This window comes from Botryllus schlosseri, chromosome 1, assembly GCF_051294905.1.
Source record: "Botryllus schlosseri isolate E-star chromosome 1, Bs_hap1, whole genome shotgun sequence".
Classification (NCBI taxonomy): Eukaryota; Metazoa; Chordata; class Ascidiacea; order Stolidobranchia; family Styelidae; genus Botryllus; species Botryllus schlosseri.
The window spans coordinates 40,763,254-40,789,109 of record NC_137236.1 but is presented as its reverse complement, the minus strand read 5'-3'; the positions used below and the strand labels follow the sequence as shown (position 1 = coordinate 40,789,109).

Here is a 25,856-nt window from a genome sequence, read left to right as displayed (position 1 = left end):
AATTCTGTAAATAATATGTATTTACGATTTTCAGAGGGAGCTCCAATATTGAATGCAAATAATCCAGTGACAATAAATCATGCGAAGTACCGAGAAAAATTTCAAGTCAAATAAATCTGCTACGAAATATTCTACTTTACAGTCAATTGGTCATATACGAAGACCTGCGATACATGTGGCTGGTCCCCGGATACGCCAATGTGTCAGAGCTGGCTGATGTCTTAGTCATCATCAAATTTCGCGGTCAGGATGATCAAATTTTGGTTGGCCTTGCAATTTTACCTGATGTTATAAATAATTTCGGGAATTACCTCGCAGACCACACAAAACCTTCTTGCGGGCCACATTTGGCCTGCGTGACACGAGTTGGCCGCACCTGATCTGAATGATTATTAATAACAGAGATTGGTGGTACATAAAAATTCTATTGAAAATCCTTTGAAAGCAATTGTTTTCATGATTGATAAGTTGGAGTCGGAGTCGGAGTCGAAGTCAGGGTCATTTTCCCAAACTCTGACTCCGACTCCAGTCAGTATTTTACCCACGACTCCGACTCCAGCCATTATAGTTTTCCCGACTCCGACTCCATCAAGAGAAAATTAGCCAAACTCCGACTCCGACTGCACCGACTCCGACTCCACAGCCCTGCTCTCTATTGGGGTCAACTTAAGCAGGATTGTGTCTCATTACCGAAAAGGTAATAATTTTATTTTGGCCAGAAAAACTGCAACTACATTTCAGCCAGAGGATTTATGGAGTTACGCATTTTTGGGTACGGGGATGTGTACAACTTCGAATTCTAATGACTATTCTGAAATATTTTTATATGCACCGGAATTCTTAGTATCGAGCTGTTACACAAATAAAATTAATGATATTCTGTATTTCCTATCCGTTTATCTTTAGTATTGTATAACACGCCTGTAATTTAGTATCAAGTGAATAATACCATGTCGGCAAAGGATCAAGATCAAAGCTCTGCTGTGTCCGATGCAATGTCTGCACCAATATCTGCCCAGACATGCGGTTAGTAATGCACGTCATATTGGAATGCATACTCAACATCAATATTAATATTAGCAATGTGTAATCATCGAATCTTGATCCGACTGCAAACAAGCCATAACTAAATATTGGCCAATAAGAGATGGAAAAGGTTTTCAACATACCGTATTTTGTTATTATGCCATCTTCCTTATCCTTGCGGGCATAACAACAATCATGTTTATACTAGGAGCCGCAACGTTGGCTGAAGGTGACAATGTGGAACAAAGTTTCATAAATAGCACTGTCAACGTGATGGCTGGAGATCAGATCCTCCCAATCAAAGGTGTTCGCAATATAATCAACACGGAGGGAGAAGCCAGTGACGTACACGAAGGTTTGTGTAATGACCGTTTATTCAACTCTAAGATCAGAGATAATTATGTTGGATCAATGAAGTCAGTTATCGCGGTCGTCAGAATATATCAACCCAGGATTAAGGAAACCAGTCGCAGCGAAGAAAAGTCAGTGTTAATCTCATGATTTAACAAGCCGGAACCAATGATATCAATACAATGATTGGAAACTCCAGTAAGCTCTGCGTTTCGACGGAACAAACTATAGATAACCAACTGTAAAAACGACGTACACTGCGAACCATTCCTATACGCACAATTATTCCCGATAATGACCGTGCCGATTGTCTCCTAGAGCAGGGGTGGGCAGTTATTTTCCTCCGCGGGCCAAATGAGAAGTAGAAAATACGTTGGCGGGCCAACAGAAAAATTCTAGGTATATTCCCCAGCGTATTTTGATTTTATTTCTAAATTACATTGATATTAAATGCTGCTCGGTGGTTGTGTTGATGTTAGGTAATGTGTATTTGCCGTCATGGTTCGAAACAATGTTAAACCTGATACAATTTTAAATCTCTGTAAACCCCTATCCATCTACGTTATTCTATTAAGACACTAAAACAGTGGTTCTCAAACTTCTTTAAGCACGCCTGCTTTTATGATAGTGAAAAATTGCGCGCCCACTTATAATGATATCACAAAATATTAAAAGGCGCAACCAGAACGCTAGCATGGAAGGTTTTCGCTGTTGATGAGAGAATTATGAAATATCAAAGTCGGATAATGCACAGGATAACAACCAGAAGCTGGAATTAAATGGCGCGAAGCACGAACAAATCTTTCAGTAAACGTCGGTTTCACGCCCCAAATCAGATGCTTTCACGCCGCCAGTTCGAGAACCACTGCACTGAAATGTATATCGATAGCACAAATCTTATTTTCCTGGTCACTGCCTTCCGATCAGTGTACAGCTTAAACAGTCTTGATGTTGAGCGAAGCTTGCAGTTTTTCTGAAAAGTGTTTCGTCTTTTCGCTATAAGAGAGAGAGAGAGAGAGAGAGAGTCTTTATTTTCATCGAACCAAAATACATAACAAACGGCAGTGATGGTGGTACAGAAAATATGCGTGCACAGTATTCGGTATTAGATAGGAATGATCGATAAGACCGTGAAGGTCATCTAGTCTGATCACACCAGCATCAAACAGGTACACTTGACTCAGAACAGTCTGGCTGTGAAAAAATGTTTAGTTAGGAAAGGAAAATATAAAAAAAATTAAACAATGGTAGCAAATGATCAATGAAGCAATGTCTGGGCGAGGTAGGGCAACAGTGTTAGTGTAACGACAAGAGGTGATCAAGTAGGGCTTTTTTGAATCTATTATAAGGCAATTCACGGATATGTGATGGTAATGCATTCCAGATGATAGGTCCCGAGTAGTCGATAGATCTCTTAGTTAGGTTGCTATTGGGTTGGGGTAAGTAGACGTTTCCTTTAGACGAAGATCTCGTGTAATGGGAATGGACATGTTTAGCAGGTATGAAAAAGTCATCAAACACAGGAGGGAGACTATTGGAAAAATATTTGTGAACAACTTTTGATACTTCGAAGCGATACAGTTCATCAACTCGCAAAATTCGATGCTTACGGTAGTAAGGCGATAAATTGGTACGTAAAGGTACAGATGAGATCAGCCGTATCGCACGGTTTTGCAGGGTTCGAATTCTGCACAAAAATGTTGTACATGCATTTCCCCATACTACGATTCCATATTGCAGATGCGAGTGGAAAAGAGAGAAGTAGATGGTTCGTAGTACTGATCTGGAAACCAAAGATTGGAGACGGGTCATTATTCCCACACACCGAGCTAGTTTTGATATTGTGCATTCAATATGCTGCTTCCAAGACAATTTGGAATCAATGGTGACGACGAGATATTTTGCTGAGTCACATAGTGAGATTTGTTTATGATTGATGTTCACAGTGAAATTATGACTGGCATTATTTAAAACGAGCATCTCGGTCTTATCTGCATTCAAACTTAGTTTGTTTGCTTGCAGCCATCTCGACACTTTTGGGAGTTCCCTATTCACAGATGCATGCAAATCATCGACAGTGTTGGAGGTTATGAAGAGGTGAGTATCATCAGCAAATAGCGTTGTGCGGAATAAAGATGCATTAACAATGTCGTTAATATAAATGAAGAAAAAAGTCGGTCCAATGACTGAGCCTTGTGGCACTCCACAAGTTATATCTCTGGTAGTCGTTCTTAATGTCCCAAGTTTAACAAATTGTTTGCGGTTTGCCAGGTAGCTTTCAAGTAGAGTTGCTGCAATACCCCTGATTCCATAGTGTTCTAGCTTGTATCTTAAGATTCTGTGGTTAACTGTGTCGAAAGCTTTGCGGAGATCGATAAAAATGCTGCTGCCACTTTCTTTTTGCTTGATGGTTTTGTAATAGTCCGTTACAATTGATAGTATTGCATGGTTGGTGTTGTGGTTGGATCTGAATCCATGCTGGGTCGGAGACAGTACTGCATTCAATTCAAAAAAGTTCTTAAGTCGGCAGTCAATCAGTTTCTCAAAAACCGTGGCAAGATTTGGCAAAACAGATATTGGTCGGTAGTTAGAAATTAGCTTTTTACAGCCTTTCTTAAACAATGGCATTACTCTGGCAGTTTTCAGTGCATCTGGGAAAATGCCTAGACGTATCGACTCATTAAAGAAAATGCATATAACATCACCAATAATATTAAAGACTAGCTTCAGAAAGTGAGTTGGGATGAGATCGGGTCCTACTGCTTTGTTACTTTCCATTTCAGATAATACGATCGCAACTTCTCCTTCACTTGTCGGCTCAAGAAAAATGGATTTCTGAGGGCCAGGACTCAAGTACGAGAGAAAGTCATCGGAGGAGTTTGGTATTGAAGCTGCAAGATCCGGACCAATGTTGCAAAAATACTGATTGAACTTTTCTGCTACTGCAAGCTGGTCTTTGATGGTGCTGCCATTCTCGAGTAGCTCGATGTCATCAGTACTCTTGGGAGCATTACCTTTAGTTAGGTTGATAATTTCTCCAATGGTTTTCCATGTGTTCTTGGGATCTTTGGAGCACTCTTCGAATCTTTTTTGGAAGTATGTTTTTTTGGCATTTCCTTTCATATGCGTCACTTGGTTTGCATATTTTTTGTACACTTTTTTGCCTTCGATGGTGCCTTGCAGATAGTAGTGCTTATGCATCCAATCCCTTGTTTTGATTGCAACTAGTATGTCATGACCAATCCAGGGTTTCGATTTCAAGCGCCTTGCATTGCGGTTGACTTTCCTAATTGGGAAAGATGTGTCGAGGGCTGCCCGCAGTTCCTCAATAAATTTTTCAAAATGGCAGTTGTAGTTGTCAGTTGTGAGTGGAGGAATTTTGTAGTTGTTGAAGGTATTGCTGACAATTTCAATATACTCCTCTATACCGCGTGGGTTTAAGGGCGTTCGAGATTCAAATTCTTTAACACTATGTGGCAGGGCCAATTTCATGTGGCAGATGATGGGATAGTGATCAGTCATACTGTGTTGGAGCACAAAAGGGGACAGGTGATATTGATGAGTGTTGCAGTAGAAGTGATCTAGTAGAGTTTTGGATTGATCAGTTATTCTTGTGGGTTCAGTAATTATCTTCCGACTTCAATTAAAATCCTTAATTTCGGCGACATGCTCGGCAAAAAAGGACTGGTTCGTCCCTGACTTCAGTATACAAATATTTGGTGCTCTAAACCAGTGGTTCCTAACGTGGGTGATTTTGAAAAATAAAAGGGTCGAAAATACCAAAGTGGGCGACGGAGGACGAAAATGTTAGAACGTCTTGTGAGATATATTTAATGAACACGGCCAAAAATGCAAGTGAAGACGGCTAATTCTCCATATGATTGGAAAGTTGACGAAAAATAAGGTCAACTCAATGGAAAGTAGACTCGGTCGCAGAAACCGGTTGTCGGAATACCTACTCGGAAAAATTACCTTTCTTTTTTTTGCCAAATGCCCAGCGATCAAATTGTGGTGAATAAATAACCCGTTGATATACCCCGTATATCGGATCCGTAAATAAGTGGGCGAAAATTTGTGTTGAGCTTGATAAGGGAACGAGGAGTCGGAAATGTCGGGAACCACTTCTCTAAACCTTCTTTGAATTTCATTTTTCGGCTTTTTTATTTTCACATGCCCGCGCAACCTTCATGGGTGATAGACATGATGACTCAAATAACAGTATTCGCGAGATTAGGGATTTGGTAACGTATGCCGTAACAATTTGAATGCGTATAATGTGACAATGGCAACAAAGAAGGTTTAAAAATATATAGAGAGAGAAAGAGTGATTTATTGTGTCTTAAATTGCTACCCACACTCTGCCACATTGCCTTTGTTTTGAATCTGGATAACTCACACGAGGTGCGTATAGGCGGCGTAATCGTGGCATTTTAATGGACACTTGGACAGGCTTCAAAGTAAACGAATTTCATTTGATGCAGCCTGCCAGTCATTCGAAAAGCAAGTTCTATGTTTTGAATTCCAAGCAATCTTTTGCGGGCCGCACAGAATAGCTTCGCAGGCCGCATTTGGCCCGCGGGCCGCACTTTGCCCAGGTCTGTCCTAGAGGGTGATATCTTCACTAAACAATCAACGAATTATGTACCCGCTATTGCAGAGCGATATCACCATTCTATAATCCGTTTCTTAGCTGTACCGTACGAATTGGACACGACTTTCATTTCGCAGTGATGATAATTCTACCTATTGCAGTGGCAGAATAGTTTTCAGCAGGCTGCTGTTTCATTCAACAAATTGACACTTTCCAGCCTATAACGCGTTTTCGCATTATGATGCAACAGATAACGCCTCTTGATTGAAAACTCGGGACACCTCGGCCAACCATCGTGCGTAACCTTTTCCAACTTTACTCGTCGCAATTAGAAGTATTTATTCATAGGATTAGCATTCTCCCGCATCCGCGAACTTTATTATCTCCGTCCAAATGCCAATAAGTAACAATAAATGCTGAGCAAATTATAAGAAGAATACAGGGGTGATACATGGATTAGCAGCAATGAGTCTCATCAACGCATGTATAGGATAACCGTAGAGATTACGCGTGAAGTCGAATTAAAAAAGTCAAGAAGTTCGTGGAAAATCTCGTTTTTCGCTTATCAGTATTTCAACTAACCAATATTCATGCTGATGAAGTTTTTCATGTAAGGCGGTGTTTCTTAAACTTTGGTACCCTACGTGGACAAATCTAGTGGCATGCAAATGTTTTCAAGTAGAGCACGTGGTATTTGACCATGTTTATTGCTCTCTCAGTGTTCCCTCGAGTTATATTTGGCGGGCTATGGTATTTGAGGACGGTGTAAGGTTGAAGTCGAACTCAAAATGTGGCGCTTAAGCGCGAGATTATAAGTATGGCCATTGGCAGACTCGGGACCTTATTCATTCACTTTTTTGACGGTTTGGCCGTGAATATATTGTGTGAATTGTGGTGTGATAATTTTAAGTGGTTAAATTCACGATTTAAACTGTAATATATACTAAACCGGATTGCAATAAGAAGGAAATCATGATCCAATATTTACAAACCCCACATAAAGTTTGCATCAGAAAGGCTCCTGATGGATTCGCTGAGTCGATTAATTCCTCACAACTATCTGTTTCGGCATTTCGATATAAAACCAAGCAGCAGGATGTGTAGAAACGAGTGGAGGGTGGATATGACTGGTAAACCATGCAGAAACTTTAACCTACAATAGAAAGTTTCCAATATTTGCAAGAACCAGCCAAAACACCGATGGCGCGGTCGCCTAATCGGAGAAATGCGTGATATTGTCTGAGCATGATGCAACGCACAATGGTACATGATTTAGCTTTTACTTAATGTATGCAATGTTTGATGATAACTATAGCGTGAATAGAGTCACTCGTTCGTGTGTCTGGTATAATTATCAACCACACCGCACCAGTAATCATCGTCAGTAATCCAATAAACAACTTGTGATTATGTCTGATGTCTGGGAAGCAAGTGGCACAGTTGGTTATGTACCAGAGTCACGACACCAATGGCAGAGGTTCCAATTCCGGTTCGGACCTACTTCTATGTGTCGGTCGGACATTTATCTGGACTCCTCATCTCTGATCTCACTGCATAAAGTGCATATGCAGTGTCGTGCATGAAGCCCAGATGAAGCAAGTAGGGTCGAGCTAACGAAAAGTTACTGTCAACTGACTCTGACGAGGACTCGGGCGTGAGAGAGTGGAAAAGAGTGTGACTGGTAATCGTTCGCAAATATCGCACTACAAGCAAAGACAAAGCAAAGGACAATCATGGACAATACATGATCGGGCGTAAATGACCTTATCGGCGATAAGGGCCAAAAAAATTGTTCGATGAAATACAAATACAAACGATGATGTCTGTTAATGGTCCAAATATGCATCTATTTACGATATCTACACAAGCTCTGAAATCATATATTTACCAGTTAGTAAATATATTTGTACAATTGAACAGCGAAGCGTCTGATAATTCAATGTATTCGGTGTGAATATGCAATCGTAGCACTCTGCTCATTTTGCAATCGAATACGATAATAGGTACTTCTGCAGAACTTGTACAAAGATGTAAAATAGTTGATAAGAAATGTTCGTACTTCGACATCATAACATTCAACCTGTCGACTAATCAGCATCAAACTGACGCAAAACTGTAATGATGGCATGTTCACTATTATTTGGTTGGACTTTAATTATTCCATATGAGAGTGTTGCAAATATTATGTATGCAATTACTCATTGGGCCAATCTCCGTTCGTGAAAGCATACCATTGCAGTAGAATTACAAAATGTGACAGGAAGCTTTTTGAAAAATCATAATGATAGTGAATATACGATCCTCGTTTGTATTAGTATTGCAAAAAGATTTTATAATATACCATACGAAATTCTGAATTTACGAAATATTTGATAACACACCGGACGTCAACATTGTATAATCCACTGTAATAGGTAAACGAAGATAATTCAGTCCGAAATTACAGTTTAATTCAGTGTTTACCACACTGGCTTTACACAATGCCCTTGCACCGCACTATTTCGTGTGGATCTAATTTATAAGCAGCCCAATATACGCTGTTATCGCAACGTCCGATTCACATTTTGTAGGAAATCCAGGACAGACAAAATCAATGGAAATGATCATGTCACGCAACATCTCTTCCAAATCATCGCACTTCTTTGTATTGGTGATATGCATCTTTAAGCCTCATTGTCGTTTTTGTAGCCTGCATGCGTTTGACTGTGTGCTCGTAACTTGCGCTCGTTAAGTCTCACTTACACCGTACATACTATACTTGACGTAGTATTCCAAAGTGTAGGGTTACCATATTTTGGAATCGGGAAAGGAGGACACTTTTTTTTAATTTTTAGACTTAGAATTGTGGAGCACAATGCGGAAAAATGGTAAATTTTTCCCACTTCTTGGCCGTCTGACTAAAAATTAGTAAAAGGAAAACTCCCCGGCTCAACTCCAGGAACACAGTTTTTCCTTGCACTTTACGTTGGTTGACTAAAAAAAGGTCGTCATTTTCGTCGAACCACGATTTTTTTATTTAGCGTTATTTATGCTCATTTCCCTTCGAATCTATCCACTATCATTAGCTCTTGAAGCTGTAAAGGAGGAAAAATTCCCAAAAATGAGGACATTTGGACATCCTCGGAGAACATTTTTAAAAACTGAAAAAGGGAGACGTTTATGGTAACCATATATATAGGTTATTGACCGGTAGTTCAGGAAGATTCTCCATCATCGCCTCCTTATCAAGCCTAGCATATCTTTATCGCCCCTTTAGAGACTAGCCGACATCGGTGATGTTATTTTTGTTTACTGTTTCTTTTAAAGTAGGTTATATGTTGTGGCCACCTGCTCGTGCAGTTTTGCCTGTAGACTAGGTAAATTTAAACACTTTTTTGGCTCTTTCGCAAAATCGTATCCAGGGCAGCGATATCATTCACATTGGAACCATTGTTCTGGGGTTTGTAAGCCTTAGGGCAGAGCCAGAATTCCAATAACAAAAATAAAATATGACATCAATGTTACTTGTGCAAATAATCATCTGGCTTTCGTGTAATCTTTTTCAGCTATAAATTGAGTCATATTATTCATATTCATTGAAGAATATTCGAGGAGACGATGACGAAATTTTAAAGAGACCATCAACTTCATTGGAAACGGATCAAAGTAATAGTTTTTTTCAGGCGTATAGTCATCAATCGGTTTGTTCCTAAGTTGACAACGTAAACAGCCGTTGTACTCAAGTACAGAGAAAAGTAACACCACAATTTACATACGAGTAAACGTAGTCCATCCGAATAAATGTAAAACCAATTCAAGTGGAGTTAGAAGAAATACTGATTTAAATAGTGAATAAAAGCAAATGAAAACAAAAGTGAGGCTGTACTATACTCTCGAGGCAGTGCTATATACTCTTGAAATTGCAAGTTGCATCTTCGGGGCAACCAAAATGGCTGATCACCACACAAGAAAGCCGTTTTTTTTCAAAATATTAATTTAAAAACATCGAATGAGGTGCTATTTAGACTAGATGATATTCCTAATGGACTCACGAAGCTGACAGAGACCAATTACGTTCTACGTTATGAAAGTCATAGCGTGAAATTCGCTTGAGGTATGTGAAATGCTGTACTAAATTGAACATCAAACTATACGGGCGTAGCGAGAAAGCACCGAAAAGACCGAATAGAGAGATAGCATCTTGCATTTATCATCCGAACAGCCTGTACCCGACTTCACACGTCGAACTCTTCACAGGTTCTGCAAAATCTGCGAAATTAGCCGAGGGACAAATTGCTCAAACATTCGAAAATAGCTCGGTAAACGTCATAGCTGGGAACCAGATTATTCAACACCATCATCACGCCAACGGTGCCGAACATTCAGCACCAAACAAAGGTGGGATATACTTGCTGTCGCTGTTTCAATGCTCACTATGTTTTATGCGATTTCTTTAGGCTGAATCTAGTCTCAAAATAGCGATGTGGTAACGATCGTGTCGCAGGTTTGGGGACGTTGATACCTGGTTCGCGGCAAGGGGAGGATCGGGTGAAATAGTGTGAGAAACCCCGATTTGAACTTGTGGAATGACAGAATATATTTTATTATAAACAAACATATTTCCACACAAACTGAACGCTCTTTCACAAGGAATACTCATTACCTCTTTAGCCAGTCAACTTATCTTGTGATACCAAGCAATTACAGCAGGTTTTGTGTCGTATTCAATATTTCACATGCTCATATACCGGACAACTAATAGCTATCCCAACCTGATATTCGCGTTAGCGTAGAAAATATGGACGACTGCCACTGTAATTATTGTTTTCCTTGTGCGTAAATGCATTATCATTCCTGGGGATGTTACCTTTCAGCTATATATTGCCAGTCCTGACAAACAAAGTCTTATTGCCTGCGTGCATCTGCAGTCAATTTACCGTATGACAACAATTGCTCGTCAAACTGTATCTATGAATAGATTTGAATTTTTCTCTATCATTCATATATATAATTGCCATATCTTATTTTTCAGATATTAGCGAGGAAAAGTTTGTACAAATTTGCAACGAAAACACCATGAAAGTGACGGCCATTGATATCCTTGATGATTTTCGACATGAAAAGCTTCAGCAACCTGACTTTGAAGTTAACCCACAAATGCGTCAAATTGACGTTGATGATTATTACAAAGGTCGCTATGGCCATAATCAGCTGACACAGGAAGTTGGATTTCTTCGGAAGGACACGATTGAAGCGAAAGATATCGGCATCGATGACGTAGTGGCATCCATGTGGCAAAAGAAAAAATCAGGCTCTTCAGGAACAGTTGGTATAACCGCTATTGTGGCATCTGCAGGATCGGGAAAATCTACACTTACACGGAGAATAGCTCGACGAGCTCTCGGCGCATCCCCGAAAATTGAGCATTTTGAAGATCTGCCCTCTTTCGGTAAAAGAATGGTTCATTATATTGAATTGAAAGACGTTGAAGTGAAGGACGATATTAAACCATCAAAATTTTTATTTGGAGGGCTCTTCGAAAGTGAATTTGAAGAGGATCAGGCATTCAAATGGCTGGATAAACATCAATCCGAGGCACTCCTAATATTTGACGGGCTTGATCAAACAAGGTGGGATTTTGAGAAAAATCCACGCAAAATAAAACAGTACGAAAAAGCAAGCTGCGGGACAGTCATGCACAACATTTTATCCCGGAATATCCTGCGTCACGTTAATGTCTACATAGCTTCACGTGAGTTCAAGGTTTCAGAGTTACCGGCGATGGCGCGACCCGAAACCATCATCACGCTAAATGGCCTTATGTATGAAGACGCGCATAGGCTATTTGCATTTTTACTCAAAGAGAATGGTGAGAAGCTCTGGCAGAAAATTGAAACCATGTCACCAAGATTGCTCAATTTGATCTCTGTGCCCGTTTTCCTGATTCTAACGGCAGTTGTGATGGGCAGGGATCCAGATAAACCTCCTCCAACAACGGTGACAGAGCTATACAACAGGATCATATCATCTCTACAGAGCGTCGAAAACATTCGAAATCGGGAACAAATTTTATCGATCGTCAACAAACTGAAGGCATTGGCATTTCGAGGCATGAGTGAAGGACGGGTCGTGTTCAAAGAGACGGTCTTGAAGGAATTTGGAATTTCGGCAGATGAAGTCCAAGATTTGATGACTAAAGTTCCGGGGAACAACCTACTAAGCCGACATTTGATGGAAGGGAATTTCACATTATTTTTCTGTCATCAAAGCCTTCAAGAATATCTGGCAGCGATTTTTATAACAGAAATGAAGATCAACGAGTTCTCTCGCTTCGATGAAGAACATCTCCATGGAGAACGATGGTCCGTTGTGCGTCGATTCGTGGCAGGCGTCGTCTTCTCCAAATCACAAAACGATCTTTACAAAGGTTAGATATGTTATATTTAATTTAGTTTTGTAATGTGCATTTTTATCCCCTTGCGTGCCGAAATTGAGTGGTCACCAGCTGGAAAATGGAGGCCATCCGTAATGTCAATTTTTATTCAAGTTTTCGGGATTTAAGAACCCTTCTTTCGATTTAAAATGTGGTTTTCACTCCAACCTAGTAAACAATGGCTCATCGTGATATCAATGATCTGCAATGTAGGCCTACTTACATTACCATGGAAAAATCTACAACGTGTTGCACTATAAGAAATGTTACGTATTTGGAAAATATTCAATATTGCCCCATTCACTCCGATATTAAATCTTTAAGGCGGATTTAATTCAGGTCGATTTATATCATGTATTAACCCATGATATTTGATTTAATTCCTCCGCGCTGACTTTTTATATTTTCGCTGCTGCTTCATTTTCTTTGAAGTTGTGTGAATGTGGTTTATTATTTAATAACCATGTGCAATGTACATAAACCGGACATAGTTCTTCGCATCCAGAAACCACTACAGATATCATCAATGATACTCATGCTACACATCTGTAATTGTTACAGATAATTCAGACTTTACTCAACATCAGGGCTGATCGAAATCGATTTCCTGAAGGATTCGATTCTGAATCGCGCATTTGGCGTCTAGTCAAGTATTCGAGTATCACACATTATTGAAATAACAACTCCATAATTGACCTAGAAAATTGAAATATATACACTATTTGCAACCACAAAAATATAATGCCAGTCCTACATCATGACTCCGACTAGGACTTGACTCGGTGGTGATTTGAAACTGACTCAACCTGACTCGATTCAAAACTGTGAAAGTGAGACTGACTTATGACTCAGAACCTGCTGACCTGCAACCCTGCACCCGCCCTATTCAACATATCTGGGAACAGTTTAATGGCGATTCTGGCGACCCATTTCTGAGAGTGCCTGCGAGCTGCGAATTATTGAGTTGATTCGATATTCTCCATTATATTAATTGGTATGGTCCTCATTCATCCCACGTTCTTTTATTGTTTTTATCTCAATCTCCGACTTTCGCACAAAATTCACCTATCTCTGAATCAGCGATTTCAATCTCTGCATCGGTAGTCTTTGAAGTCAATTTCAGTACTCCGACTGTCGACAACAGCAGTCTGAATAGCGCAACTACGACATCGATTCGTAAGAGACCGTGCCCGATTTTTGAGACCTACTACCGCTTACCGGCCCTGAAAGACGGGTAGACGCAGCAATAGCAATCAAATCAGTGGAAAACTCATCCGATGTTGGATAGGTTCCGACGCGGTTGGGTGATTGCAATTAATATGTTCGGATTGAGTGTTACTTCAGGGATGGCTTGATTCAGTGGCGGCTCGTGACAATGTCGGGCGGTGGGGCAAGGGCTGCGAGCGACTTTTATCAACATGACGTCACAATGGCGTTTTCCAACGTTAAAAAGTAACTTTAATATGATGGTCACCTGAATTTCCCGACAACAGTGATTTTAACGTAGGTGCCGCGAGAGGTTTGCCGGTGAGCCGTGACTTGAAGTGTGGTAACAAATGTTTTATTCATTTTTTTTAATCAAAGGATTATTTTACATAATGTACGTGAACTAAGAATCGTCCCTATGCCACGAATCAATTATCAGGTCATCCTTAGTAGCATGCGTTATGATTTCATGGTAGAGTTAGAGATTACGCAAATCGATAGGCCGTCCGAAAGTGTTTCGTACACGATCCTGGTGTGTTACGACCACTGAGCTGGTGGTTACGAGTTACGAACAGGTGATAGGCAACCAAAGCGGAGGTACCCGGCGTACGATTGGATCAATGGACTGGACAATTTCTAGACCTTTAATTTTCGCTCTAAAGGCAACTGCGTAAACTAGCCTACGTACGGAGCAAAGATTCAATACGATTCATGTTCGCACTTGACTTGACCAGACTAATTCCAATGACTAGAACTCGAGAGATTGCGTAAGCCTAACTGCAAAGGTCAACGACTTCGGACACATACGCAATTGTTATCTCATAGATTGGGCCTGTCATATTGAATCCAGCAGAACATCAATTTGAATGGTCTTTGAAGAACTAAGGACAGCAGCCTCGGAACTTCGGTCTCGGAACAACATAGTACATTTTGGCCTTGAAACTGGAGATTGTGACGCAACACATACGGCTTACTGTCTATAAGTCTGCTGCGAAATAGCCGTTGGAAAATATATTTATTAATCAATAAATACATGAATGAAAGCCGTAAACTTAGCATACTGTTACATGAAATCATCGAGAAGTAGCATTCGCAATCTCATAACCCATTCCGGCATGGTACACTGTCAAAATCAATACAAACAGACGAACACCGAACTTTGAGTAAAATAGATCGAGGAATAGGCTGATCGAATGATCAGCTGTTAGCCGACATCGAAAATGAAATAGCTATCGCATTTGACAGGGGATTGTAAGCAAATGGTTTGAAGGCCACAATTTCACAGTGAAATGCACATTGGCGAACATAAAATTATGTGAATATTTGAATGCAAACCGAGAAACTTAGTTAGCTGTTTCATGCGATCATCGAGATATACCATTGGAAATATCATCACCGATCTCGTTATGGAACGCAGACTAGATTAGCACAGACAGACACCGGCTTTTGCGTGAGGTCCGCAATGATGTGGGTAGGCTAAGTATCTGATCAGCGCGCATCTCTACCATACTCGACCTCGAAAACGAAATAACTGCCTCAATCATTGAGCGTCAACTTTAAGACTTGGCACCGCGTTCGATACTAAAATCAAGACATACCGTGCAAAAGCTCATGACAGATCTAGGTATGGAACATCGTTAAAATCAATAGAGACCAATAACGGCTTTTGCGTAAATCTGTTAGCGATAAATGAAGAGTCAGCTCTCACTCGACTTTGGAAACGAAATTACCACCCACATAGTTCAGTGACAAACTTAAAACTTGTTACAGCGGTCGATACTAACATTAAGACTTACTGTGCCAAATGTCATGACCGATCTCGGTATGGAACGTCAAAATCAATGGAGACCAATGCCGGTTTTTGAGTAAAATCTGTTTGCTGTACAATGTACATGATAGATCAGCACACACTGAACTTCGGAAACGAAATTACTACCCTTATCTTTAAGTAGCAAGCCTGAAACTTGGAGCAGTGCTAAATACTACCTTCACGACATATCATACCAAGTTTCAAGAATTATCATGGTGCGAAACACCGTCAAAATCGACATATACCAGCAAAGGTCGACTCAACGCATATCATGGTAACCGAGTTCAGATATAGATACGATTGTTACATCACACCTTAAGGGCGACAGGCATAGTTGCCCCACTTGCTCGGCCATTTTACGAATAAGAGAGAGTAAATCACCGTTTTTTTATTGTGCGCGGCTTTGAGAGAATAGATAGTGAAAGCTTGTTATGAGCGCTACCGGGGCAAGCCCCGGCTAGGCATTCACAAAGCGAAAACACAGAAGAGAATTCGATTTTCGCAGAGACTTCGCTATGTATGGGCATTTGTTAGCGAAAGCACAAGAATAATGCGGGTTTCGCTGTGATCTCGGTATATACTGATTGCTGTGCGTCTATAAATGGTTAAATTGTTATTGAACAGAATTTTAGGTGGGGCAATGCCCCAGTTGCCCTATAGGACGAGCCGCCACTGGCTTGATTAAATTTTGCGCACGGTCAGCCAGTTAATACACGACTATACGTTTATGAAGAGTGTGGATTCTAGAAATTATGTAACCGCGCAGACATCTAGTCGTAGGTAGGGCTGGACAAAATCGAGTACTTGAGTGATTAGATTCTGAATCACGAATTACCCTTCGAGTCGAGTCGAGTATTCGAGTATCACTCATTATAACGTTACAACAGAATATACAATGTCAAAGTTCAAATATGTATCTTTTATGCCACCGCAAAGAACGTAATGGCTGTTATCCATCACATTAAAGATACATTGGTATTTTTTCGACCATACCAATTTCATTGCACTTCTTGACAATGTTGTGGGACGATCATGACTTCGAAAATGTGGTATTTCGAGCTACGTTCGTAACTTTTTACTATCTCTCGTATGCTGCGACACGGCCAATCAAGGTTTCAAGGCCTTATCATTGAAAAATAGTATCAAAACGATAATTCTCGTTAGTAAATCAACATTCAGTAGCGAGGAGCGTAACACATGGTATTCTACTCGAAAAAATCGTATTATATTACTCGACTCGAATCATGAAAATTAATACTGGATTCAGAAACGAGTACTCGAATCATTGTGCCCTAGATATGCCACTGGGATATTTTTGAAAAACCCAGATGTGGACGCTAAATAAACCCACAGGAAAACCCAGTTCCTATATTTCACTGAAATTCCTATGCGGAAGCTGAGGAAATGGAAACTGACAGTCATTAATTACAGTCATATATTCATAGGACTTGAACATAACATAACATAACATTGTTGGGTTATTATTTTTATCTGAACAAGTCACACACAATGTACAATGCGATAAGACACAATGCGATGTCATGAACAGATAGGAGGATGTCTAACGACACGCATCAGTAGCGATCCTTTACTCTAACATCCACCTCGGCCTAGAGCGCCCGATCTCACACTGTGTTGCCAATTTAGCGATTTTTGCGATTTTTCATCAGGTTTAGCGCTAAAAATATGGATCTAGCGCCTAGCGATAAATCTAGCGATTTTTGAAAAGGTATTTAGCGATTGTTTAGCGCTTTATACCGAAAATATCTAATAAAGATCGGTTCTGGCCGACGACTGGCGACTCATCTGCCACCAGAGTGCAGACTCCGATAATAGTAGGCTATATATACTGAAATTAAGGATAGATTACTAACCTAACCGTTAGATCAGAGGTCTCAAACTCAAATGTGTTCGCGGGCCAATTTCCTAATTTTGATGACGTCGCGGGCCGCAGCATCAATAATATGGGTATTCAATGTATAATATCCCAGTGATCTCCAGTTAACATTGGAACAGATCAATAACAATTTAAATATAATCATTATTGTGCCATAGTTACAGCATTCTTTCTTAACCTTTCAGCGATCGTACCGCTTATGTTTCAATAAGATCTCCCGTGCCCCCTGTCCATTTTCAACACAATTTCTGATGATTTTTTTTGTTATTGATCGTGTTTCGACTACATTGGCCATCTTACATCAGGCCGAAAATTCCGTATTTACCCACTTGTAGCACGTCTCAATTCGTTGCTTTTTATAAGACACCGCTGATGGTACCTATTTAGAAATCGGAAAGCCTATTCCCGTAAAATCGCGCGTAGCACGACGAATATTTCCCAATTGCATAAATTAGCCCCGAAAATATTCCACAGCATATAGGCCTATTTCCACAATGCATCTCGTACCCCCTGATGTGGTGCTTCGCACCACGAAGGGGCTACAACCGACCCCTGGTTAAGAACCCCCGGAATAGAAATGACCAATCGCCGAAGAATCCATTGGTGTTACAGCTGTGGAGCGTACCACTACTTTACTCGCCACCGATAATAACATGGATAAAGAGAACAAACAACATCCAGGACGTAACCAAATACACGTCACGGGGTTATAGAATGCAAGGGCAACGCAAGCTACAGACTTTTGATATATTGCTATTCCCCATGACAGTTTCATAGATTGTTGCGTCCGTAGGATTTCCAAGTCACGAGGCGCAAGGTTTAACTCTACTAAACTCGAGTCATTTTCAGTTTACCCAGACAATCCAAAATCGAGTAATTTGAAGAAATTTTCAGTCACGAATCATCAACGGGTCATGTTTTATCATCATGAACCGGAAATGTGACATAATACCGATCTTGGACCGCGTGATAGATTTTAGAGGTGATGTGATGGTGAAGTTTGTTTAAATGTCAGGTTTTTGTAGTAGTTTAAGAGTGAATTTCAAGTTATATGACACTTGAATATATTGTCGATAACTTGAAATTCCCAAATGCCTTCGCGGGCCGCACAAAATGTTGTCGGGGGCCGCATGCGGCCCGCGGGCCGCGTGTTTGAGACCTCTGCGTTAGATACTCAACTCCTGGCGGTTACGCATCGGCACACAGCGTCTCTTCTTGCTGAACAAGTGATTTGTGGTACAGAACTTCAGAATAACGCGAAACAATAACTTCATATTGTTAATTTATTCGCTAGAAGCTTTTCGACTAACTCTCATTAGTAGCGAACGTTAGTGATGGGATGAATCAAATTCGAAATGTAAGAAATATTTTGTCTGTATGACGTAATAATAACAAAAACAAACAACTGGTAGACGGGCTAGATACGGTAGTAACGGTACAAAACAAACGTTAACGAGTACATATTCGGTTATAAATAACCGAAAACACAACACATAACATTAATGAAATATTCCAAGAGTGTAGAGGCGTTCCTTCTGGCGACAGAGAATCGGCTTTCGTAGCTTTATGATCGTAGATTCCAGGACCTTTAAATGAAAAAGAGAACGGCCACGAGCAAGTATAGAAAATTGACTGTCATTGTAGTGATCAGCACATTCTGGATGGGATAAGAGATGCTGTCCAATAGCCGAATTACAAGCAGTGACTTGTTCATAATCACGCAGTGTGTCAACAGACTGCGATGAAGGAGTTGGAGAAACATTATTTATTCTCATTTTCCGAGGGACACAGGGTTGCCAGACATCTTTAGCGAAAAAGGGCCAAACAGCGCCGGAAAAGGGGCCAAAAAAGGGCCAAATTGTTCAATAACGTTGCAACATTACCCAAAGACACCTGGAAATCCAGTTTTATATTGTCGATAGTGTTGTAGGACACCAAATCCACTACCTGCAACTACACTGGATCCAACTAACATAACTGCTTCGCATTATTTCAAGCCTCTTCCGACTGAATATAAAATCGTAAAATTTAACTTTTTGTGCTGTAATATGAGAGTGATTAAATTTTATGAATTTTAATTAAACATTGAGAGAATAGTTTCTTTACATTTGAAACTTATCCAACTTATATCCCTAATTTTTAGGTTTTTCACCAAAAAACTCTACGGTTATGTTGAATTTTTTTCTTTGAAATTTCTATCAATCATTAAGTACTATAAGGGTGCTCTTCTTCAGACTTTTTCTGCTACATAGCTTCCAGTCATGTTCGATGCTTTTTCGTCCACTGTTCACAAATCTGTATTTACAATTCCAACACAGTCTACATTCTACAAAAACAAAGTAGGCACAATGACTCAAGTACATCGAATATGAATCTAGTATTAATTTTAATGATTCGAGTCGAGTAGTAAAATACGATTTTTCTCGAGTACTGAAATTATAGGGTTCTTCCCTCTGAAAGGTAATTTATTAACGACAGTTATAGTTTCGGAACTAATTTTCACTGTTATGCATCGAAACCTCGATTGGCGTACGAAACATATGGCACGAATCTATATATGAAGATTGCAGGACGTAACACATTTCCGAAGTCATGATTATCCCGCAAGATTATCACCAAGAGGAATGAAATCGGTATGGTCGAAAAAATAGCCAAGTATGTATTATGAGATGGATAACAGGCATTATACTCTTTGTGGTGACGTATAAACGATACATATTTGATATTTGGCGTATTACATTCTGTTATGAAGTCATAATGAGTGATACTCGATTACTCGACTCGAAGCATATTTCGTGATTCAGAATCGAATCACTCAGGTACTCGATTTTGCCCAGCCCTAGTCGAAAGTGACACGGCAGTGCGACTGCAGATATTTTTATAATGCATTTGTGCAACTAATATTCTCTCCACGTAAACTGCATATAAAGGTTCCGCATTGGCGTTTCACCTTGTGTAAATAACTTTAAATTTAGTGTTCACTTTTTGTCTTCTTGAAATTGGATATCAATTTCACCGACATATCACTATAGCGGTAACTAGAGTGAAACCACGTTGCCGTAGTTGGGTGGTTATAATGGACCCTATGAACAAGGACGTATTTCCTGCAAAAAATCTCAATATTTGCTGCAAATGCTGTGCTGAAAAATATAAGATTTGTTCAATCTACTCAGAATTGCTTGGTGGGCCGGATACGGCCCGCGGGCAGGATGTTTGACACCCCTGATCTAGAGTGTTTCCACTCGAATCTTTGACATTGGCATAAACATTGTCAGCTCAATTTGCGAGATAGATTTATTTGAATACTTAGTTTGACGGTATGTCTCAACTGCTTCCAAAAAGGGCCAAAAATTGAAAATAAAGGGTCAAGGGGCCAAATTATTATTTTGGGGCCAACTGCCTCCAAAAAAGGCCAAATTTCACGAATTTGGCCCCGAAAGGGCCAATCTGGCAACCCTGGAGGGACATGGTTTTGTCGTAGCGGCGCACATCGTCCAATTGTTAATTGTTACGTAACGATGTGCCGTCAACGGTTACCTTGATATTTCTTGTCTCGACACAGTCTCCGATGGAACGGAAAAGAAACAGGTTTTGGCGCAATCACTCTGCCTTCAACCCGAGAAGATTGCAGGGAGAAACGAAGGCATTTACGAAGCCACTGACCGTTTTCGTGTTTTACTCCGCTCATTGAACTATGTATCAGACAACGGCAAGCTCATGAAAGGTCTTGACGCCTTCGATGACCGCAGCACTCTCATGGAGCTTTACACAACGATCTATGAATCAGACGACGACGATCTCATGAAAGGTCTTGACGTCATCGAAGCATCTCGCATCTCACTGAGTCGCGATCAAGCTCACGTCGTTGGATCGCTTGCAGCAAGAAGTCAGAGCCTTCGGTCTTTGAATTTAAACAACTGCAGTATCGACGATGAGCTGTTGGGCATCATCACAAGGTGCATAAAGAATACAATTCAAGTGAGTCACTTCATCAAATCATAGCTTTATAACGATAGCTCTATAATGATATTAATTGTGATAAGATGCAGATCTCAGATGAGAAATTGAGATGCATATAGCCAGCCCTAATACAGCAGATTGATAACTTATATCATTATATGCACTGCTGCACTGTGATGCTAGAAAATGTCACAAAGATCCTCGTCCAAAAAGAATGTGGATTACGAACTATACTATCGAAGCTGGATGCACTTTCAGACAAGATGGATGATCAAAAACTACAAAATGGCCAGAAGTTCTCTGAACTCATGAAGGAAATCATAGAACTCAAAAAGAGTGCCGAATTCCTAAACGAAAAATATGAGGAGATAAAAGGTAAACTTGATACTACGAGCAAGCAACTGTCGAAGGTCGAATCGGAAAATAACTACCTGAAGAAAATTGTACACGACCTCCAAACATCCAACAGAGAGACCAATAGAGCAATAAACGATCTGGAGCAATATGGAAGAAGAGAATGCATTGAATTGCAAGGAATACCCTACCACGAGAAGGAGTGTACTGAAGATCTTGTAATGTCAGTTGCCAAAAAAGTAGATGTGACAGTCACAAAGCACGATATAAGTGCTTGTCATAGACTAGCTCAACCAACTGAAGACTATCCTGATCCTATCTTGATAGTCAAATTTTGCTCGAGAAGAGTTCGTGACATGATCTACAACAGCAGATCAATACTGCACAAAACTAAAGAAACAATATACATCAATGAGAGCCTTACGAAGACTAACCGAAAAAGATTCAATGCATGCCTAAAATTCAAAAGAGCCAACAAGTTCAAATACATATGGACAAGGCAAGGAGTATCCTACTTGAGAAAGGACGACGAAAGCCAAATTTGGACAATCAGAAGTGATGATGATCTGCCAAGGTATGGCATCCCCCTAGAATGAACTGTAACCACTAATTCAGCCTTGATCAATAGATAAGAAAATGCCCGTCTTATTTCCATGTGGCTATTGCAACAAACCATGCAAGTCAAATCAGCCTTGCATTTGCTGTGATATCTGTGACTACTGGACTCATTTGAAGTGCACCAAACTGACGACACCGCAATTCAATCTTATCGGAACTACTGATGAGTATTATTATTGCTGCCAATGCCTAAACTCGGAGTTACCATTTTCATCACTTGACAACATGCAACTAACTAGGGAATTATCTTATGTCAAAAATTTATCTAGCTCTGACATACCTAAGGGATTCTATAATTATTATAGTATAGAAGAATTTAATGCTCCTACTGATGATAGCCCTTATATTACTATGCTACATGCTAATGTAAGATCACTTCCTAAAAACAGTGGCTTAGTCACTTTGTTAATTTCTGAGTTTTCTAGACATCCTGACATACTTGCCATAAGTGAAACGAGATTATCTACTGTCCTTCCTTTTGACGTCCATATTGATGGATATACATTTATCAATGCAAATTCTCCCACAGTAGTGGGTGGAGTGGGGTTCTATATTAGGAACAATGTCCAATTCCATATCACTTCAGAGTTTGGCCTGAATCTTCAAGGCTGTGAAGACCTGTGGATTGAAATAACTTTGGTGAATAAAAAAAAGAGAGAAAACATCATAATAGGTGCAATCTACAGACACCCTCACCAATCGATGGCTCAATTCATAGATGCAATGGAAAATTGCTTCGAGAAGTTGACCCTACAACAAAAAACTTTTTACTTGTTGGGAGACTTCAACATAGACCTCCTTAAATCAGATAACAAATATTCTGTGGATCTGTCCAACCTAATATCATGTTTCTCGTGTCTTTCATCAATTAAAGATCCAACTAGAATAACTCATAACTCAAGGACACTAATTGACCTCATATTCACCAACAATCAGGTCGAGCACCAATCCGGAATATTAAGAAGCGATATATCTGATCACTTACCAACTTTCTGTAAAATCATGAATGCTTCAGTAGGAGTGAAACACAAAATAGCCTACACTCGTAACTATAGAAATCTCTCGGAGGACAACTTCTCGAATGAACTTTTTGATGCAATAAATGACCTTGAAGTCGAAAGTAGAACTCAAACTGATGATATAAATAATAACTTTTCATCTCTAATTAATACCATCAACTCCCTAATTGAAAAACATGCACCTCTCCGCAAAAAAACTCGCAGGGAGATGAGATACGCAAATAAACCATGGCTGACCTCTGCAATCCGAATCTCAATAGCGACTCGACGCAAACTCTACAAGAGTCATTTTCTTTCCGGTGTAGATAGCAAAGTGGAACTGTATAAAAATTACACAAATATATTCACCAAATTGAAGAAAAAGTCGAAGAGCAACTATTACAAGGATCAATTTTATAAGAACCAAGGTGATCAAACAAAAACATGGGGGCTCTTTAATAAACTTTTTAAATCAACTGAGCAAAAAAAATTTCCAACTAAAATCAGCATAGGCAATACAACCGTAACATCTGAACTTGACATATGCAAGGCTTTCAACCAATACTTTGCAAATATTGGCAGAAACCTTGCTGACAAACATGTGCCTACCAATAACTACAAGAAATATCTCGATAAACCACAACAGAACTCTACCTTTGTCCAGCCAGTCGTTGAGAATGAAGTCATCGCGATAGTTCACTCATTTAAGAATGATACAGCCACAGGCCCAGATTGTATTCCAGTCTTTATTCTGAAAGAGATCATATATACAATATTACCTATACTCACTAAACTGATCAATAAATGCTTCGAGCTTGGGATCTTCCATGATATTTTGAAAATAGCCAGAGTCACGCCTGTTCTGAAGAAAGGCAATCCTAAAGATCTCACCAATTATAGACCAATCTCTATTTTGCCTATTTTTTCTAAAATTATAGAAAAATTAATACTTAAAAGGCTAACTTGCTTCGTTGAGAAATTTAGCATAATATCCAGAAAACAATTTGGTTTCAGAGAGCGTCACTCAACCCAGCATGCAGTTATAGATAGTATAAATAACATCTCTAAAAACCTTTTCAGTAATCTATCCACCATCTGCATCTTTCTAGATCTAAAAAAGGCATTTGATACAGTGGATAGATCAATACTCTTGGAGAAATTATCCCACTATGGAGTTAGGGGTAACATGTATAAGCTACTACAGTCCTATTTATGTAATAGATGGCAATTTGTTAAAAATGGTGAAGTCTCAACAGATAAGCTCGAAATTGAAATGGGTGTACCTCAAGGATCAGTTCTGGGTCCTTTCCTATTTTTAATTTATATTAATGATATAGACAATGTATCGGACTTCACAATTCAACTGTTTGTAGATGATACATCTCTCATGCTCTCATCTTGTAATACGGCTGACCTTGAGTATTCATGTAATGCAAATCTAATAAAAATATATGACTGGATGTGTAGCAATAGACTAACAATAAATACTTCAAAAACACACTGTATGTTCTTTGGTAAAGGTACTCCAAAAGACATAGTACTGAAGCTCAATAATGAAAGACTTACTTTCCAGACGTCTCTATCCTATCTTGGCATAATTATAGATAATAAGCTATCCTGGGGTGATCACATTAATTCAATTTGCATTAAACTATCGAAAGCCATAGGAATCTTAAGAAAAGTTCGTTTCCTATTACCACTTTCCACACGACTAACAATATATCACACACTCTTCCACTCGCACTTGACTTATGGGGTCGTATTGTGGGGTTCAGCTAAAGCCAAATACTTGAATCGGATTAAAAGCCTGCAGAATAAAGCAATTAAATTGACTTGTCTCGCCAATCGCAGAGATAGTGTAAATCCTTTATATAGTCGCTTGAACATCTTAAAAGTTGAAGATATTCACTTTTATGAAATAGGTAAGCTCATGCATGGCTACTACAATGAGAGCCTACCAGAAATCTTCCTAGACTATTTCACTCATATCACCAGTCACCATTCACACAATACCCGAGGCTCTTCTATGAATCTATTCTTACCCCGAGAACATCCTAAGACTATCAGTTTCCAAGGTCCTCGTATATGGAACTCCATTCCACCCCATATTAAAGATAAACCACTCCATATCTTTAAACAAGTGTTTCACGAATATCTTGTAGGCAAATATGAACATTCTTAATAAATGTGTCAATCAGCGTCTCTTTGTCTAGTTTGTGTTCCTGTAGCCAGTGCAATTGTTTTATCTCGTCTATTCAGGTTACCTACTGTGATCCCACTTATTTTTTCATCTGTTTCTGATACATTGCGTATATGTTATATTTTTTGCTTGCAAATGTGTTATATTATGTGATAAGTTTCATATTACAACCATCCTTTCAGGCTGTAGCTGACTTGATGATCTCCCGATCCCTTCGCTACAGCCTGGTTCTGAATTATATATACTTTCCTTTGTATTTATCTATACCATGTGTATTATCAATGTTCATGGACCGAATAAATTCTCTCTCTCTCTCTCTCTCTCTCTCTCTTTCGTTGGAAAACAACAAATAGCGGTTTTCTAGATTCATCATTATAGCTGATGCGTTTTTCAAAGTGATGCCTTCCGTTACCCCAGACTGGATTCGTTGATT

General features: G+C 39.6%; 2 protein-coding genes and 1 long non-coding RNA gene across 4 annotated transcripts in view; 2 read left to right on the top strand and 1 right to left on the bottom strand.

Annotated features, from left to right (window-relative positions):
* LOC145436956 (uncharacterized) overlaps positions 1–4,725 on the top strand; it is a 416,296-nt gene extending 411,571 nt beyond the window's left edge. The window contains exons 1-3 of one of the 2 annotated variants that reach the window (XR_013914505.1): positions 2,390–3,184; positions 3,355–3,474; positions 4,161–4,725. This is a non-coding gene — a long non-coding RNA (uncharacterized LOC145436956). Of the gene's footprint in view, positions 1–2,389; positions 3,475–4,160 lie in introns of those variants that run through there. The other variant, XR_013914511.1, reaches the window with a different exon arrangement.
* Positions 1–25,856, bottom strand: part of LOC145436382 (protein bicaudal C homolog 1-like) — a 788,516-nt gene that overhangs the window by 407,809 nt on the left and 354,851 nt on the right. The gene's annotated exons all lie outside the window — the stretch shown is intronic.
* The window catches only part of LOC145436554 (protein NLRC5-like), a 66,668-nt gene continuing 50,356 nt past the window's right edge, over positions 9,545–25,856 (top strand). The window contains exons 1-3 of the mRNA XM_080313919.1: positions 9,545–9,613; positions 10,205–10,345; positions 10,980–12,374. Coding sequence (XP_080170045.1) covers positions 11,024–12,374 — 1,351 coding nt within the window. The 5' untranslated portion in view covers positions 9,545–9,613; positions 10,205–10,345; positions 10,980–11,023. The remainder of the gene's footprint in view (positions 9,614–10,204; positions 10,346–10,979; positions 12,375–25,856) is intronic.